This window comes from Magnolia sinica, chromosome 8, assembly GCF_029962835.1.
Source record: "Magnolia sinica isolate HGM2019 chromosome 8, MsV1, whole genome shotgun sequence".
Classification (NCBI taxonomy): domain Eukaryota; kingdom Viridiplantae; phylum Streptophyta; class Magnoliopsida; order Magnoliales; family Magnoliaceae; genus Magnolia; species Magnolia sinica.
In genome coordinates this window covers 55,075,692-55,092,097 of record NC_080580.1, presented here as the reverse complement: position 1 = coordinate 55,092,097, position 16,406 = coordinate 55,075,692, and the positions used below count along the sequence as shown (strand labels likewise).

The window sequence follows — 16,406 nt, the reverse complement described above, 5'->3', positions numbered from 1 at the left end:
TCATTGACATCATCAATATAAGAACCCTTCCAACATTATATGTCATCTCTTCTTGCTGCTTCTTCTTGCTAACATTACCATCTAATAATTTCTTGAATTTTTTTGCTACCTCATCACCTACTTGGAGACATGCTGCAACATTCTTCTTTGTTTGGGCTAGGTGATGTTTCGTTTGAAACACAACTTCCCAATATGCCTTCCCACAAAAATTGCATCTTAGGTGTAAATTATTGTTCTCATCCATCTTTGAACAATAGTCCCACATAAGATCATCGTCCTTCGTCTTCGATTTCTTTCTCATCTTCAATGCTCAAAACAAACCAACATGGCAAGTCGGAAACACACGTGACAAGCCAAGCCTATATACATAAGCAAAAAACTATTTTGGCCCCATACAAACATAGAAGATTATAAATTGATTAAAAATTAGAGAAAACTAGTTTCAATTTGAAATAAATGAGAAAACTCTTGAAAAAAAAAAACTATTTAGGCCCACATAAACTCCAAATCTTACCACTATCTTTTCAAAAAAAGAAAAGAAGTGATATTATAATGTATGTGGGGCATAAATAACTTTTAAACACAAAAACCCTAAAAAAGAATTGCAAAAAACTGTAAAAAATGAAAAAAATCAAAATATTTTATTTTTCTTTTCCTAAAAACCTATATTTTCACCAATATATGAACGAAATGAAATAGAAAGTAATAGTTGAATATTTTACATGTATTCTTACCTATTTCAATGTAGAAATTGAATGCAACAAGCGGTGTTCGATTCCATTGAGCGACGAAAAAGATATCTTGTTTTCTTTCTCTAGGTTTCCTATGGCCCACAAGCTCTAAAAGTCTCCAAAATCTCTCAAAAGTTGCAAAAGATATGTTTTTGTATTAATGTTGGGGCATAAATACACTTTAAAACAGAAATTCCTTAAAAAAAATAAAAAAGAAAAAAAGAAAAGACAAAAAAAATTGAAAATTTTCGATTTTTTGACTGGGTGCTGCCGGTTTTGAAGTACGATTATCGAATCCTACAATTCGATCTAAATTGTACGATTCACAATTTGATCGTACGATTCACTAGAAAATGTGATTCAGATGTATGATTGGTATCGTTTATTGTACGATAATGACAACATTGGTCAGTTCCAATGTTGATGTTCCAAAATATCCCCAAATCTGATGCATCGAGCAGAATATGATATGGACAAATTACTTGTTCCTATGTATCTTGTTATTGTTGATCTTAATGATTTCAATGTAGTTTTGGGTGCCTAGATTGTAGATGGTGTTGTCTATTAATATTTTCTTGAATTCCTATTGGTAATGATTCTTTTGCAATATGTGGATGAGGCCATAGTGCAATGTCTATCCAACTAGTTGGTTTACCACGTGGGAGATGGTCCAATTTGTGAAGTTGCTAGATCATTGAATTTTACTAATTTTCTTTTCCACTATGAGAATGCAACATTATGTTTTGTGAGTGAGTTCTTCTTTTCCCCTAGATCAGTCTTTTTAAAAAAAAAAAAAAAAATTTATTTATTTATTTATTTTATTTACATCAAATGTTAATGGGAATCAATTGGACAATACAAACAAAGAAACCCATACTGGAGCTGCAAGGAATTTCGGGAAACAAAATGTGCTCTTTGAACTCTCACCTATGATTACTTAAAATTTGAATATAAAGAAGCTTGATGGATGTTATAATATATCTGGGCTTGTCATGGGGCCCTTGTTTCGTTGTGGGCCTTCGGGCCTATTAGTTTTATGTTATTTCTTAGGTTTTTATTTTTTTCCTTGTTTCTAATTACGCCTTTTTACTTGGGGGTATTTTATGTAATTTTCTTATTTTGTTTTATAAATAAAATAGGGTTGGACGCCTAACCCTAGTGGTCTTTCCTTTCTTTCAAAGCTTTTCTTCTTAACATGTTATCAGAGCCTAGGGATTGTTCCTAGGGTTTTTAATTTGTTCCTTAGTTTTCTTCTTCTCTTTTGTTTTTCTTCTTCTTTTATACATGTATTTCATCTTGTTTTGAGGGTCATGAGTGTTTTTTACCAACTGATCTGATTTGATTAGAGAGGGGAAGACTCGCAGTTGGAGATTTTTAAAGGTTTTTGAGATTTGTGTTGGAGTTCGAATTCAAGCTGAGGTTTTATTTGAGGCTTGAGACTCAGCTTTTTTTTTTTTCCGTTTCTTTTCTTTCTTTGAGATCTTAGAGGAGATTTTGCTGGACAATATTTCTTTAATCAAGGTTTTAAAATTTTCTTTTCAGTTTTTTTTTTTAATTATATATATATATATATATATATATATATATATATATATATATATATATATATATATATATATATATATATATATATATATATATATATATATATATTAAAAGTTGGTTTGTGGTTGCAGCCCTTTGATGGAAGTTTGTATTCACCGGACTTTTTGGGCAGTTCTTCCTCCAGAATTGCCGAAATCTGATTGTAGCAATAATCTTTTTGATGTTGACTGTTGTTTGGACATATTTTAAAGTCTAGATTTATTGGAATCTGCATACAGTGATCTTTTAGATTTGTTAATTCAGCCGTAAGATCTTCCCTCTCTCTATTCTCAGTTTTTTGTGAATCAGGATTTGACTATTATTTTGAACTTTTTTTTGATCCATATTATGTGGGATTCCTTTAACAAGTATTCTTTCCCTAATCAGACTGAGTGACCTGTCTTCATTCCGAATCAGTTCTCAATCCTTTTCAAGGGAATTTCAAAATTTCCAGTAAATTAGATTTCTTTCATCAGAAAATGAACTCATGTAAAGCATGTGAAATCATCATTAAAGACACTGGACAATGCTCCACATTTATCTGGAAGGGTTGTATTTCCCTTAAGGATGAAAATCCAACCTTTATGTAGAGACCTAGATGCTTGGTACAGGGAATTGAAGGATAAAACTGAAGGAATATGGAACCAACCTGCTGGCAGTAAGGATTAGATAACTAAATGTACAAGTTGCTTTTATCTTCAGTATTGGTTACTATGGAGCTTATTTGATGTCTTAATGTATTGTACATGTATATAATTACATATCTAGTGTAGTTTTTTATGTTAATTTTTGTGTAAATTATAATTACTCTTGCAATTAGTCTACGTGTCCCTATTCTACATGGTTAATTAAAAGACTAAAAGTGGAATACAACGAATGCTGAAAAAAAGAAGCGGATTTTAGTTCAAAGTTATAGAAATGACATAGAAAGTCAATTTTTGGAAAGTCAAATCTTTGGAATTCAGTATTTTGTGTTTGACTCTTGATCAATAAAAGCTGCTCATAGAGGTTTTGTTCATGATTATTTATTATTATTATTTATTTATTTATTATTATTATTATTTTTTATATCGTAATGCATTTTGATATTATATACAATCTACATATTAATGGTTTCTTTCAGACTATTTATCTTCATATTCCTTCTCGGCATCCATCTTCCTTTCCAGAATTGGAATTACCGACACTTTTGCAGGTATCAACCATTGTTTTTATTTATTTATTTTTCTATATGCAAAGGTGACTTTTCCTTCATGGTAGCTAGAATCTCAGAATTCTGTGCTCTTGCTATGGAATTCTCATGGTTCCATCTTGAAAATCAAACTCTTTCATTGCATCAATGAAACAAATGTTAAATATTTCTACCAATTTATGTCTTATTTTAACCTTCTAAATATGTTTTATTCATACACTTATGTGGGCATCTCTTTTAGTAACCATCTAAAATCCACTTTCTGCTTCCAAACCCACTTTGTGCAGTTAGGTGCTTAATTCACATTCATCTAATTTTGTTCCTTCACTTCTGGTTGGATTATCTTTATTCTGGAATTTAATCTGTTTGCTTGTGGCAGGGAAAAAAAATTATCATGTGTTTTGAGCTACAAGAATTGTTGTTAATTGCAATTATTATATTTGATGCTTCTTTGTAAAGTTAAAGGTGTACTTAGAAACTCTTTCTATAAGATTACAACTTATTAGTTCTTCAATGTAAGATGGCTTGACAGGCAATTGATAATAATGTTGCCTCTTTCCTAAGATATTGCAACTTCCAAATGATTTTTACATCTTAATTTTCTTTTGAGATACAACTCTTTTTGGGCCAACTGTTGGGAGAATATAGGTAGAAAAGTTATGGTATTCGAACAAACTAATGTTGGAATAGAGAAAAATGGCATATAGAAATAAGTCTTAAAGATAATCTGGTCTGTCCAGCAAGGCTGTCCCACCATAAAAATATGATGGCCAAAAATCAGGACAATCTAACCATGAAAATGTGATGCTTCATGTGAATGTGAACTTTTTAGGTATTGTTTCATGGTATTCTATGGTGTACGCTACCTAATAGTCGGATCAACCTGATTTTTGGGGCATATCATTTTCATTATGGGATAATCCTAAAGGATGGGAAAGATGTTGTACAAACACCATGCTGGGCCCCTCACGCCAACTAGTTGGACATACGACTAGTTGCATTTGAGCATTACTTGTGTGAGTGTGTGTGCGCGCGCGTGCGCACGCTTCAATAACTTCATCGATTAGCAGAGCTACTTTTATTATAGGCTATTGGAATATTTAATGGAGCCTACTTTTATAATTGTGAAAAAAGACATCGGAAATATGTACACCCATGGAAAGGAGTATCAAGATGAGAAGTATGACACAGAAGAAGATGTAAAGTACAATTAAACTAATTATAAAATATCAACGACAATAGTCATGAAATTTGGTAAACAAAGAAACTTAATAGGATGATCTGCTTGTTGGATGTTAGATGTCACAAACAATTCAACTGACGGAGGCAATGAAGGCAGCCCACATTGATCTGACATAGCTAGCAAGTAGTTTTGAGTTGAGTTGATTCTAGAGAGACAAATAATCCTCCAAAAGAAAACAATGCTCCTATAAATGCACACCATCTTGCTCCGAAAAGTGCCATCCTAAAATTCACATGAGAAAAGCAGCCATGACCATTGTGTCTTTATCCTATGGTGTAAAGAAGGATAATAGACATGAATGTTCAGGCATTTGTAAAGCAGTAGATGGATTAGAAGAAAGAAATTTCAGAAGCAATCAAAGGATTGTTAATGATCATACTTACGATTTTGGAGGATATTCGGCGTTATAATGTAGTCCTTTGTTGTAGAACCTCTAGATTGTATCAATTGGCTTTCCATCTCCTATCACCCCTTCAATTGACAAACCAAATAATTTGCCTTTCATTTCGATGATAGGCTTCTATGATTTGAAGTGAGGATAGGAGATGGAGCATACTTTTGATTGTGGAGGATGTTTGGTGCTATAATGCAGCCAGTTGCATTAAATTCCCCAAATTATATCAAGTGGATGTTGATAGATAAATTATGGTCCACCAATTCAATCATAAAAATGTAAGCTGGATTATTTCATTGTTAGAGTTAAGAAGTGTGGCCTGATTGATAAAAGAGAATGAAAAGGGAAGAGAAAAGGAGAGATTAGGGTTCACACGCCTCTCCTCTCTCTTAGCTATTGACATGGTTTCGAATTATTACAATAATGCCTTTAGTAGCAAAAGAAAGAGTGTATTACGTCCTAAACATAAATGTGTTGTAGATGAGCCATAGAAAAGCCCATATCTGATGACAATCACACACACACACACACACACACACACACACACACATATATATAGATATATATATATATATATATATATATATATATAGATATATAAATTGGAGCATATATATCTGTCAGTTGATCTTGGTATAACGAATGGCATGTAAATTTCCTTGCAAGCAACTTTCTCTTGGGTGAAGAGGCAGTTGAGCTCAATGTGCCTGGTCATCCCATGATAGGTAGGGTTGTTGACAATATGAGAGAACCTGATTATCACAATACAACCTCATGGGAACTTTAACTATAAACCCAAGTTCGTACATCAATGTCTTTAGCCAAATGAGTCACATGGGCTATTGGCCATTGCCCTGTATTCTGCCTCAACACTTAAACGGGCCGCAACTCTTATTCTTTTTACTTTTTCAAGTGATAAGGTTGCCACCTACAAAAGTATAGTAGAGCGTGCCTAAATTGATTAACCACGCTGACAGTATAAGGTTAGGTAATTGTTACATAAGTTAATTTTCTAATAAGTTGACGATATCTACTTGGCTCATCAATAACTTACCGTGATCCACATTAAGGTTTTTTTTTTTTTTTTTGTATCAAGTGAGTTCATAGGCTTGGGTCTGAAAGGACCTGTTTCATTAATAAATCCATCACACATTTTCACCGTGACAATTTAATCCCACCTTGGACTTGGCCACCTCAATGCCTAAGAAATACTGAAGACGGCCCAAGTCATTCGTATAAAAATGTTGTTGTAAGAATTTCTCCAACTTGTCAATACTTGTACTTCCACTGCCTATCATGTTGATGCCATCTAGACTTACAACCAACATAATAGTGCATGTCTACTTCCCTTGTGAAAACAGAGTAGTCAACCTGGCACGTTTCATCCTGAATTCGAACACCACGTTACTGAACTTTTCGAACAAAGATCTTAGAGACCGTTTCAACCTATGAATTGATTTCTTGAGATGACATAACTTATGTGACTCTCCTTGAGCAATGTGAGGGTTGTTGACAATATGAGAGACAACCCGATGATCACAATACAGCATCATGGGAACTTTGACTATAAACCCAAGTTCGCACATCAATGTCTTTAGCCAAATGAGTCACAGGGGCTATTGGCTATTGCCCTGTATTCTTCATCAACACTTGAACGGGCCGCAACTCTTATTCTTCTTACTTTTTCAAGTGATAAGGTTGCTACCTACAAAAGTATAGTAGAGCGTGCCGAAATTGATTAACCACGCTGACAGTATAAGGTTAGGTAATTGTTACATAAGTTAATTTTCTAACAAGTTGACGATATTTCCTTGGCTCATCAATAACTTACCGTGATCCACATTAAGTGTTTTTTTTTTTTTTTTAATCCAGTGAGTTCATAGGCTTGGGTCTGAAAAGACCTGTTTCATTCAATAAATCCATCACATATTTTCACTGTGACAATTTAATCCCATCTTGGACTTGGCCACCTCAATGCCTAAGAAATACTGAAGACGGCCCAAGTCATTCGTATAACAACGTTGTTGTAAGAATTTCTCCAACTTGTCAATACTTGTACTCAAGGTGTCCCATATCGGTATCGGTTGGCGTAACGGTGACCTCCAAAACCGATACGGATACGGGGGCGTAACGGTGATACGGGGGCGTAACGGCGCAAAATTTTTTTTTTTGCCAAAAAAATATGAAAAAATATGGATTAAATCCGGAATATTCTAAGCATTCCAAATATGCATTCATTTATAAATTGGAACATGTTTATGGTGGTGTAACGGTCCACTCTTTAGTGAGAAGTTGTATCGGACTGTCTGATGAATTTATGAACCAGATAACCTGAATTTGACTACAAAATTCATATATTTAATTTTCTAACTATCTACTATCAATGATAGATATATTAGAATGAATGTAATATGAAAATATCTTACATTTAGGTGTTTGCAATTATTTTTGAGGGCCAAAATTCATGCGTAAATAGAAAAAAAATATAAAATGGCACCCCAAATATGTAAAATGCACATTAACATGTTCTACTATGATTAACACATCATATGGCATCATTAAAACAGCAAAAGAATCATTAAAAATGATTTTTCGAATTTTCAAACAAAGGGCCTAACTAAATGCGTAAATAGAAAAAAATAAAAATAAAAATATAAAATGGCACCCCAAATATGTAAAATGCACATTAACATGTTCTACTATGATTAACACATCATATGGCATCATTAAAACAGCAAAAGAATCATTAAAAAATGATTTTTCGAATTTTCAAAAAAAGGGCCGAAATAAATGCGTAAATAGAAAAAAATATAAAATGGCACCCCAAATCTGTAAAATGCATATTAACATGTTCTACTATGATTAACACATCATATGGCATCATTAAAACAGCAAAAGAATCATTAAAAAATGATTTTTCGAATTTTCAAAAAAAGGGCCAAAATAAATGCGTAAATAGAAAAAAATATAAAAAATATATAAAATGGAACCCCAAATCTGTAAAATGCACATTAACATGTTCTACTATGATTAACACATCATATGACATCATTAAAACAGCAAAAGAATCATTTAAAAATGGTTTTTCGAATTTTCAAAAAAAGGGCCAAAATAAATGCGTAAATAGAAAAAAATATTAAAAAAATATAAAATGGCACTCCAAATCTGTAAAATGCACATTAACATGTTCTACTATGATTAATACGTCAAATGGCATGATTAAAACAGCAAAACAACCATTAAAAACTGATTTTTCGAATTTTAAAAAAAGGGGCCAAAATTCATGCGTAAATAGAAAAAAAATTAAAAAATTATTAAATGGCACCCCAAATCTGTAAAATGTACATTAACATGTTCTACTATGATTAACACATCATATGACATGATTAAAACAGCAAAATATATTAAAAAAAGTATAAATACCTATTTTTGACGAATTTTTGAAAAATGGCCCACCGAGCTTTGATTCAAAAAAATCTATAATATAATGTGTTTTTCTATCAAATACCTAGCTAAGGTTGGTCGAAATTAGTAGTAGAGGGAGTTAGAAACAGTTTGGAAGCAAGAGGTTTCAAAAAAACAGAGCTAAAAAAAAAAAAAAAAAAGTTACCGTTTCGGGCCCGTAACGGCCCGTTACGCCCGTATCGGCCGATACGGGTACAAAAAATCGAATCGGCCGTTTCGGCCCCGAAACGGGTAACGGTTCGCACCGTTACCGTTACGTATCGGCCGATACGGCCGATACGTAACCGATTTGGCATACCATGCTTGTACTTCCACTGCCTATCATGATGATGCCATCTAGACTTACAACCAACACAATAGTGCATGTCTACTTCCCTTGTGAAAACAAAGTAGTCAACCTGGCATGTTTCATCCTGATTTCGAACACCACATTACTGAACTTTTTGAACAAAGATCTTAGAGACCGTTTCAACCTATGAATTGATTTCTTGAGACGACATACCTTTTGTGACTCTCCTTGAGCAATGTACCTAGGTAGTTGCTCCATGTAAACTTCTTCAATCAATTCTCCATGAAGAAAAGCATTCTTCACATCATGCTAATATAGTGGCCAATTTGAAATTGTATCAATGGAAACAACCACACGTATCAAGTGAAGCTTTGCCACAGGTGAGGTCTCTAAATAGTTGACTCTAAGAGTTTGAGAACATCATTTTGCAATTAAACAAGCTTTTAAATGATTCACTTAGCCATCAAGATTGTTTTTTACTGTATACACCCATCTACACCACACTGCACACTTTCTAGCAGGTAATTCAGTCAATGTCTAAGTTTGATTTTAATACAATGCAACCATCTCTTCTTCCATGGCTTGCTTCCACCCATCACAAGCCTCTTGGAGAGAACAAGGAATAGACAAGTGGTGAGACAAAGTAAATTGTTTAAATGAATGTTCTAAACCATTGGATGGAACAAAGTTGGAAATAGGATGTTGAGGACATGAACGGATACCCTTTTGAAGGGGAATAGGTAAATTAGCTTAAATTGATGGTATAGGTGAGGACTCAGAAGAACAATTATCTTTTGACCAAGAGGATTGGTAAAAGTCATGCTCGAATATACTCCATCTCCATGTTTGAAGTGTTTGAAGTAAACCTGCAAAAGCCAATTTGCACATTGCACAAATATCTCCCCAACCCTAGTACTAGTATCAGTATCGATGGATGTATCGCATCCTTGGGATATGGAAACATATTGGTTATTGCCTGGGGATGTTAAAAAACTCATCATTACACGCTTGGAAATCAAAAGATTACAAAAAAATAACTGCTCATAACAAGTTTCCTTTGTATAGTCTCCTCAACTATACACTGTCTAACAAAGTGATGCAATTATGTTCAAAATCAACTAATATAATTCATAAATCATTGAAGACGTATGAAAACACAATCATATAATTATTTTTAAAAATTGCACAGATGACGTCAAACAATTAAAATTAAACTGTCCATATTATGTCTTGTAACCCAAAAATTAGGTTTTTTCTCCTGATTCAGCAATGAGATTTAATTGGTTTAATTTGAGTTAATATATGACATGAATAAAAAATTTTGAGTGCATGCATATAAGCATTGTACTGCATCGTACACATGTACAATTTGTGCATGCCTTTTAATTAGAGAATAGGGATCCTGATGATTCAGGTGGGCCCTACCACAATGTTTAGTCAAATCCTATCAGTTCACCAGGTTCGTTACCCCATGTTAGACCTAGGGCCCAAAAATTAACCCCATTTGTGATTTAGTTGGACTACATGATTGGAAATAGTGTATGGGCAATGCTCATTCTCTAAACTTATTTCCTTGTAGTGGCCCACATGAATCACGGATGGGCAAGATTTTTGGTGCTTGTGCCTAAATTTTGTTGTGGCGTCTAATGGAGTCAATTTCATATAATCATCATGGTGGGCCCTGTAAAATTCAAGGGTGGACGTCTCTCTACCAATTGTTTCCTTTTGTGTGGGCTACTTGAATTACAGGCTAGCTTGATTTTTTGGTGTTGAACCTAACATGGGATTACACATATAATAGTCGGAGTGGATCTCACAAACATATCAAGGTGGGCCCCATAAATAATCAAGGGGGCCAATAAGATTTTTTTTTTTTTTGAAATATATTAGCTCAAATCCAGTAGGCCCCACCCTTCATTTTTTTTAAAGGTCCATTGTGATGCGGTATGTGAATCCACTCCCATCATTAGATGCATAATCTCACTTTAGCCCCAAGGCCAAAAAATCAGGTTGAAATGTGATTCAGGTGGCCCACACCAAAGGAAATAGTTTGTAAAGAGAAGTCCACCCTTGATTTTTATAGGGCCCAAAAATCAGCCCATCTGTGATTCATGTGGGCCACAACAAGGAAATTAATTTGGAGGGTGAGCATTGCCTGTACATTGTTTCCAATTGTTTGGTCCACCTAAATCACTAATGGGGCTGATTTTTTGGACTTGGGCCTAACATGAGGCGACGCACCTGGTGAATGGGTTGGATTTCATAGACTTCATAGTAGGGCCTTATTACTTCACAGTAGGGCCTTATGGAGTCATTGACCCCTTCTTGCATAACATGGGGTGACACGCTGAAGTAATAAAGGCGTGTGACCTTTCTTTATTTGGAAACGGCCATTGGAGTCTTATAGGAGAGAGAAACCAAAAGAGGGAGAGAAGACTATTGTCTGTTGGAGTCTTCTATAGAGAGAGAGAGAGAGAGAGAGAGAGAGAGAGAGAGAGAGAGAGAGAGAGAGAGAGAGAGAGAGTAGAAGAAGAAGAAGAAGAAAGATATGTTTTTTCTGATTTTTTTTTTTTTTCGGCTATATATCGCTAATATCGATACATTTAAAAATAAACAAGGGGAGTTTGCAATATTTTGTGATATTGTCGATATTTGACGATATCTGCCAATATTTTCGGTGATACGAGGAATTAATTAGAATAAGTTGGGATTTCATATTTGCATGAGTGTGATACTGATAATATATCAAATGATATTTCAGCTGATAACATCGCTATCATCAACATTGGTAATTATCAGGTATAATGGGAAGAGTAGTTATGGAGCTTTCTTCAAATTGTAAAGATTTTACTTTCTCAAAGGATTTTGGAGTTTGTTCAAAGAATGTGATGTCGGACGACACATAACTTCTTAGGGAGACTAGATTATAACATTTATATTCCCATTGGGTACGGGAGTACATAAAAAAGAAAAAAAGAACACTAGATAGCCCTTAGTTCAAACTTGTCATGAACATGATCAAATTGATGCACAAAACACACAACCGAACACCTTTGAAAGAATAGAGTAGGAAGGAATTTGAGGACACAAGATAGAGCGAGGTAACCTTCCATCTATAACCGATGAAGGCATGTGATTTGTTAGGTAGCATGCAATTAAAACTCCATCACTCCAAAATATTTTAGAAACCTTCATATTTAACAACAATGCTCTAACATCCTCCAGTAAATAATGGTTCTTTTGTTTAGTTACCCCATTTTATTATGGTGTGTGTGCACATTAAGTTTGGTGAATTATTCCATGGGATACAATGTATGAGTTAAATCAATGTTTTAAATAGACACATCATGTAGCGTGTAGCGTATACTATGTAGCGTAGCTTAGCCTTAACGCTATGTAGTTTAAGTGGTGTGTAGCATATGCTCCATGATAATTTGCATACGCTGCACGCTGCATAGAGTACACTACATGCTATGTATCTCACATTACAAGTTATTTTTCACTACCTTAAAATCAATTCATGTTATCAATGATTTGTTACATTTTTCTATTTTTCAATAAAAATTAATTAATCTTTCTATTGCTTTTTATAAAATAATATAAGTAGTAGTATTAAATTAGTTTCATTGCTCTCTTTATCTTTATACTTGATCATTGAAATTTCTTATTACTTTAGTTTGTGTTTGAAACCACCAAATATCATGAAATTTTGTTAAATTCCAATACTAAATACTAATCGGTTTAATTTGGTGCAGAATATGATGAAATTGGTGTAACTAAGCACAACCTTGATTAAAAATCTAGCAGTAGCGTGTAATGTAAGCTACACGCTATGTAGCTTATGCCTCACGCTTTAAAGAGGCGAACGCTATGCTACACGCTATTCGCTATATAAAACATCGAGTTAAAGTCATGAGATAAATATTCTCTACATTATCTAAACGTAGAATACAAACCTTCAGGGTCTGTTTCATTTTCCATGTCATAAATAATTACCTTGTAAATGGGTAATGATTCCTAATGCAAATGTTGACCACTTACTTTTTGAACATTAAAATCGAGGATGGTTGTGAAATGAATGTAGGGCCCACCATGATGTATGTGGCTCATCTACATCGTTCATCCGTGTTACGCCCCAGACTCGGTAACCGGACTCACAAGGAACCCGATAGCCGGTTCTGGCAGCAACAGCCTTCATAGTACCCCATTCTCGGCTCATGAGGCAGGTTTCGATCCTAGGATCCTACAAGGAGGATTTCCATAACAGTATAACCATTTCTAATATGAGCATACCCAAGATCACAACAATTAAATCTTGAAAATAACAAAGGGGCACATCACAAAATCTACTATAAATTTGAACTTTTACAAATACATAGCAGAATGGAAATACATCTGATAGCAAAAGGAGGAGGAAGGAGATCTGCAACACTTGGGGGGGGGGGGGTGTTGGTTTTCTCGGCTCAACTCTAGTCCAAGCTCTGCTGGTACGATGCTGACCTAGGATCTCATGCACGCATCAATCGTGCATAAGCTTATAGAAGCTTAGAGGGTGGTGGAAGTGTGTGGTAACGGTGCATAGAATAATAATAGAAGGTACGGGAAAGGAAACATGGTCAATGATAATATCGCTAGCCTTACCGAGGCTTACCATGAATACAATGCAATGAGTACCGGGCGCCGTACCAAGGCGATGCATAAAGGGGCTTAAGTAGCCAATGCGAAGTGATGCTAGTGCTCATATCCGAATCCACATATCAAGTACATTTCCAATCATAAGAAAATCACCGGGGTCCAGTACACTGCAGGATGACTGCCGCTCTACAGACCCGCACAGTCAAACGAGCGTAAGAGACCTCACTACCCACCCGTGGTTAGCCAATCACCAGCAAGTCTCGACGGTAGCGGACCCATTCACGAGCTGGTCAAACTCAGCCTAGCTATTGCTCTCCTTCTCTCAGGCGGGTAAGGCCACACCCCTACCCAACCGACTACATGATGGTGGGAGTCTTGGCCTAACGGTATAAGTCCCTCGTGCGCTCATAGTTTCCACTCGGTCACGGCGTTGGGGCAGATCCTTGGTACCATGGAAGTTTTGAGAATTTCACCCATGAGCATCCTATGCACCCAATATGCTCAAGTAACATTTCCAATGTCCACACATACAGCCATCTACGAATGTCCCTGTGGAGGCAAGGCCCTGATGAAGCAAGGGCAGTATCATCATGAAATGTGATGCCAATGCATGAGTCACGCATACAGATCATGTACTAGCTTCAAGCACTCGATGTGCACAAGGGGAGAAACTCCATCCCTCAATCATGTCAACCCAATGACTACACACAATGCAATCCATTCACGCAGATGGTGCATATGAGTCATAATGGTGTAAGTACGCTGCTCGACTATATTCCTCCTTCCTAAGGAGTGAGGAGATCTGGATACATAAACATGTACTCTAAGGAGAAGTTTTCTAGTGGGGGCCCAATACTTTGGGGTAGCCCACAAGCTAAGATAGTCATAAAGCCCCAAGGAAGAAGCGGCCCTAATCGAGGGCTAAGGTGGGCCTTCAACCACCTATAGGAACCCTGTGAGCCTACCTTAGGGCCACCAAGGAGGACATCCAACCTCAACTGGGTCCCCAAAAGGTAGCCCGCTATACGCATATAAAGCAAAGCCCAAGGTCTAAACAATTCATGGCCTAGTGGGCTATACACCAAGCCCAACATTTAGGCAATATGGTGGGCCCTCAAGCAAGGTTTGGGCCCAACCATAAAGATCATGAGTCCATTCATTGTGGTGGGCCTAAAGGGCAGCCCATTATCCCAACCATATGAGCAATTCTTATGTTTGAAACAAGTGAGTTGGGCCTCACATTTTAGCCCAAGTATGGGTTTAATTTAATGGGCAAGCAAGGGCCCAACTACTTGAGTATTTTAGCCCATCAAGCCCATCACAATAGTGTATTAAATATAGGCCCAAAGATCAGGGGCCTATCAAGAAAGTTTCAAGACATTGGGCCTAGGAAACCCAACAATCAACTATGAATATTGTTCTAATAAAAACCCATTTAAGGTGGGCCTTAAGAGTGCACTAATTAAGCCCAAAAATCTAATCAAAATAGGGCAAGATATGCATAATAATGTCCCCAAATCTGGTGGGCCATGCTGCCCCAAAACGTACATTTGTGGGTAGCAACGTTGGGCCTAATGTTGAAATTCTAGCTCACCCACTATCTGGGCTTGCTGGAAATTCAATAAAAAATTATTTATACAATTATTTTAAATCCCTAGTGGCCCATACAAGTCACAAAGGGTTCCACCAGATGAAGGAGTGAATAAAACACATAAATCAGGTGGGCCATGCTGCTGGACTGGACGTCCAGCAGCAGCCCAATGGGCTGGTTGTCCCATGGTGGGCGGTCCAAGGGCTGGGACGTCCCTCCCTTAAAGCACATCAAAGTGGGTCCCACATGTGGACATTCCACAAGGGAGATGGGCCACACACGTGGTCCACAACATGGAGAATGACATGGACAAAACACACATTATAGTGGGCCTTACAAAGGTGGACGGTCAGCCCATGGCTGGACGCCAACCATGCTGGAACGTCCAGCTATGGGCTGACCGTCCACCTTTGTAAGGCCCACTATAATGTGTGTTTTGTCCATGTCATTCTCCATGTTGTGGACCACGTGTGTGGCCCATCTCCCTTGTGGAATGTCCACATGTGGGACCCACGCCAACCATGCTGGAACGTCCAGCTATGGGCTGCCATTCCAGCAGCCATACTTCTATTTTCTGAGGTGAAATTGGTGGCCCACATCCCCAAGGGGGTCCCAACATGATGGGCCACAAGATGGGCCATTTGGAGAGCCATAAGCCCAAGCAAAGCATGGAGAAATCTCATGGACAACAAGTTAGAAATTTAAAATTCTGCTGTAAAAACATTGCTGTCCATACAATGTACACACCAAAAGGTGGACCCAAACTTCACTTAGGAGGGGAGGGATGAGTGTTTGACATTTTTCCCATAGAATACAGCAAGGTGGCGTCCACAAAAGTGGCCCACCCCTCAACAAATCAATTTGAAATTTGTGTTTTCCCCTCCATATATAGGGCTGGACGGTCCAGCAAGGTGGGCCACCTACTCCCCTTGGGGCCTCCTTTTGGGTGCCATTGCATGGGCCATCTAAGGTGTGATCCATCACACTTCAAGGTGGGGTCCACTCCTTCATATTACACCCCACAACATCAAGAAAAATAGTGGTAAACATAGTCCAAATCTATGCCAAACATTATCTATACAGTCCTTGCAACAGTCCAGATTTTTGGACAGCTATATATGGCTGGATATATCAGCCTATATCTATATATATGCAGCAAATAAAAGGATGTGTGGCCTTCCTTAGTGGGCCCCACACATGTCCAGATCAAGAACTTAGGTTAGGGCACTTGCATGCATCAAAATATGGTGCCCAAAAACCATGAAATGGGTGGTAGGGGCAT

At 36.6% G+C, this 16,406-nt stretch overlaps 1 protein-coding gene across 4 annotated transcripts in view; it reads left to right on the top strand.

Annotated features, from left to right (window-relative positions):
- LOC131253331 (anaphase-promoting complex subunit 1) overlaps positions 1 to 16,406 on the top strand; it is a 206,160-nt gene that overhangs the window by 131,578 nt on the left and 58,176 nt on the right. For all 4 annotated transcript variants that reach the window (XM_058254294.1, XM_058254292.1, XM_058254295.1 and 1 more), the window contains one exon: positions 3,439 to 3,510. In XM_058254294.1, coding sequence (XP_058110277.1) covers positions 3,439 to 3,510 — 72 coding nt within the window. The remainder of the gene's footprint in view (positions 1 to 3,438; positions 3,511 to 16,406) is intronic.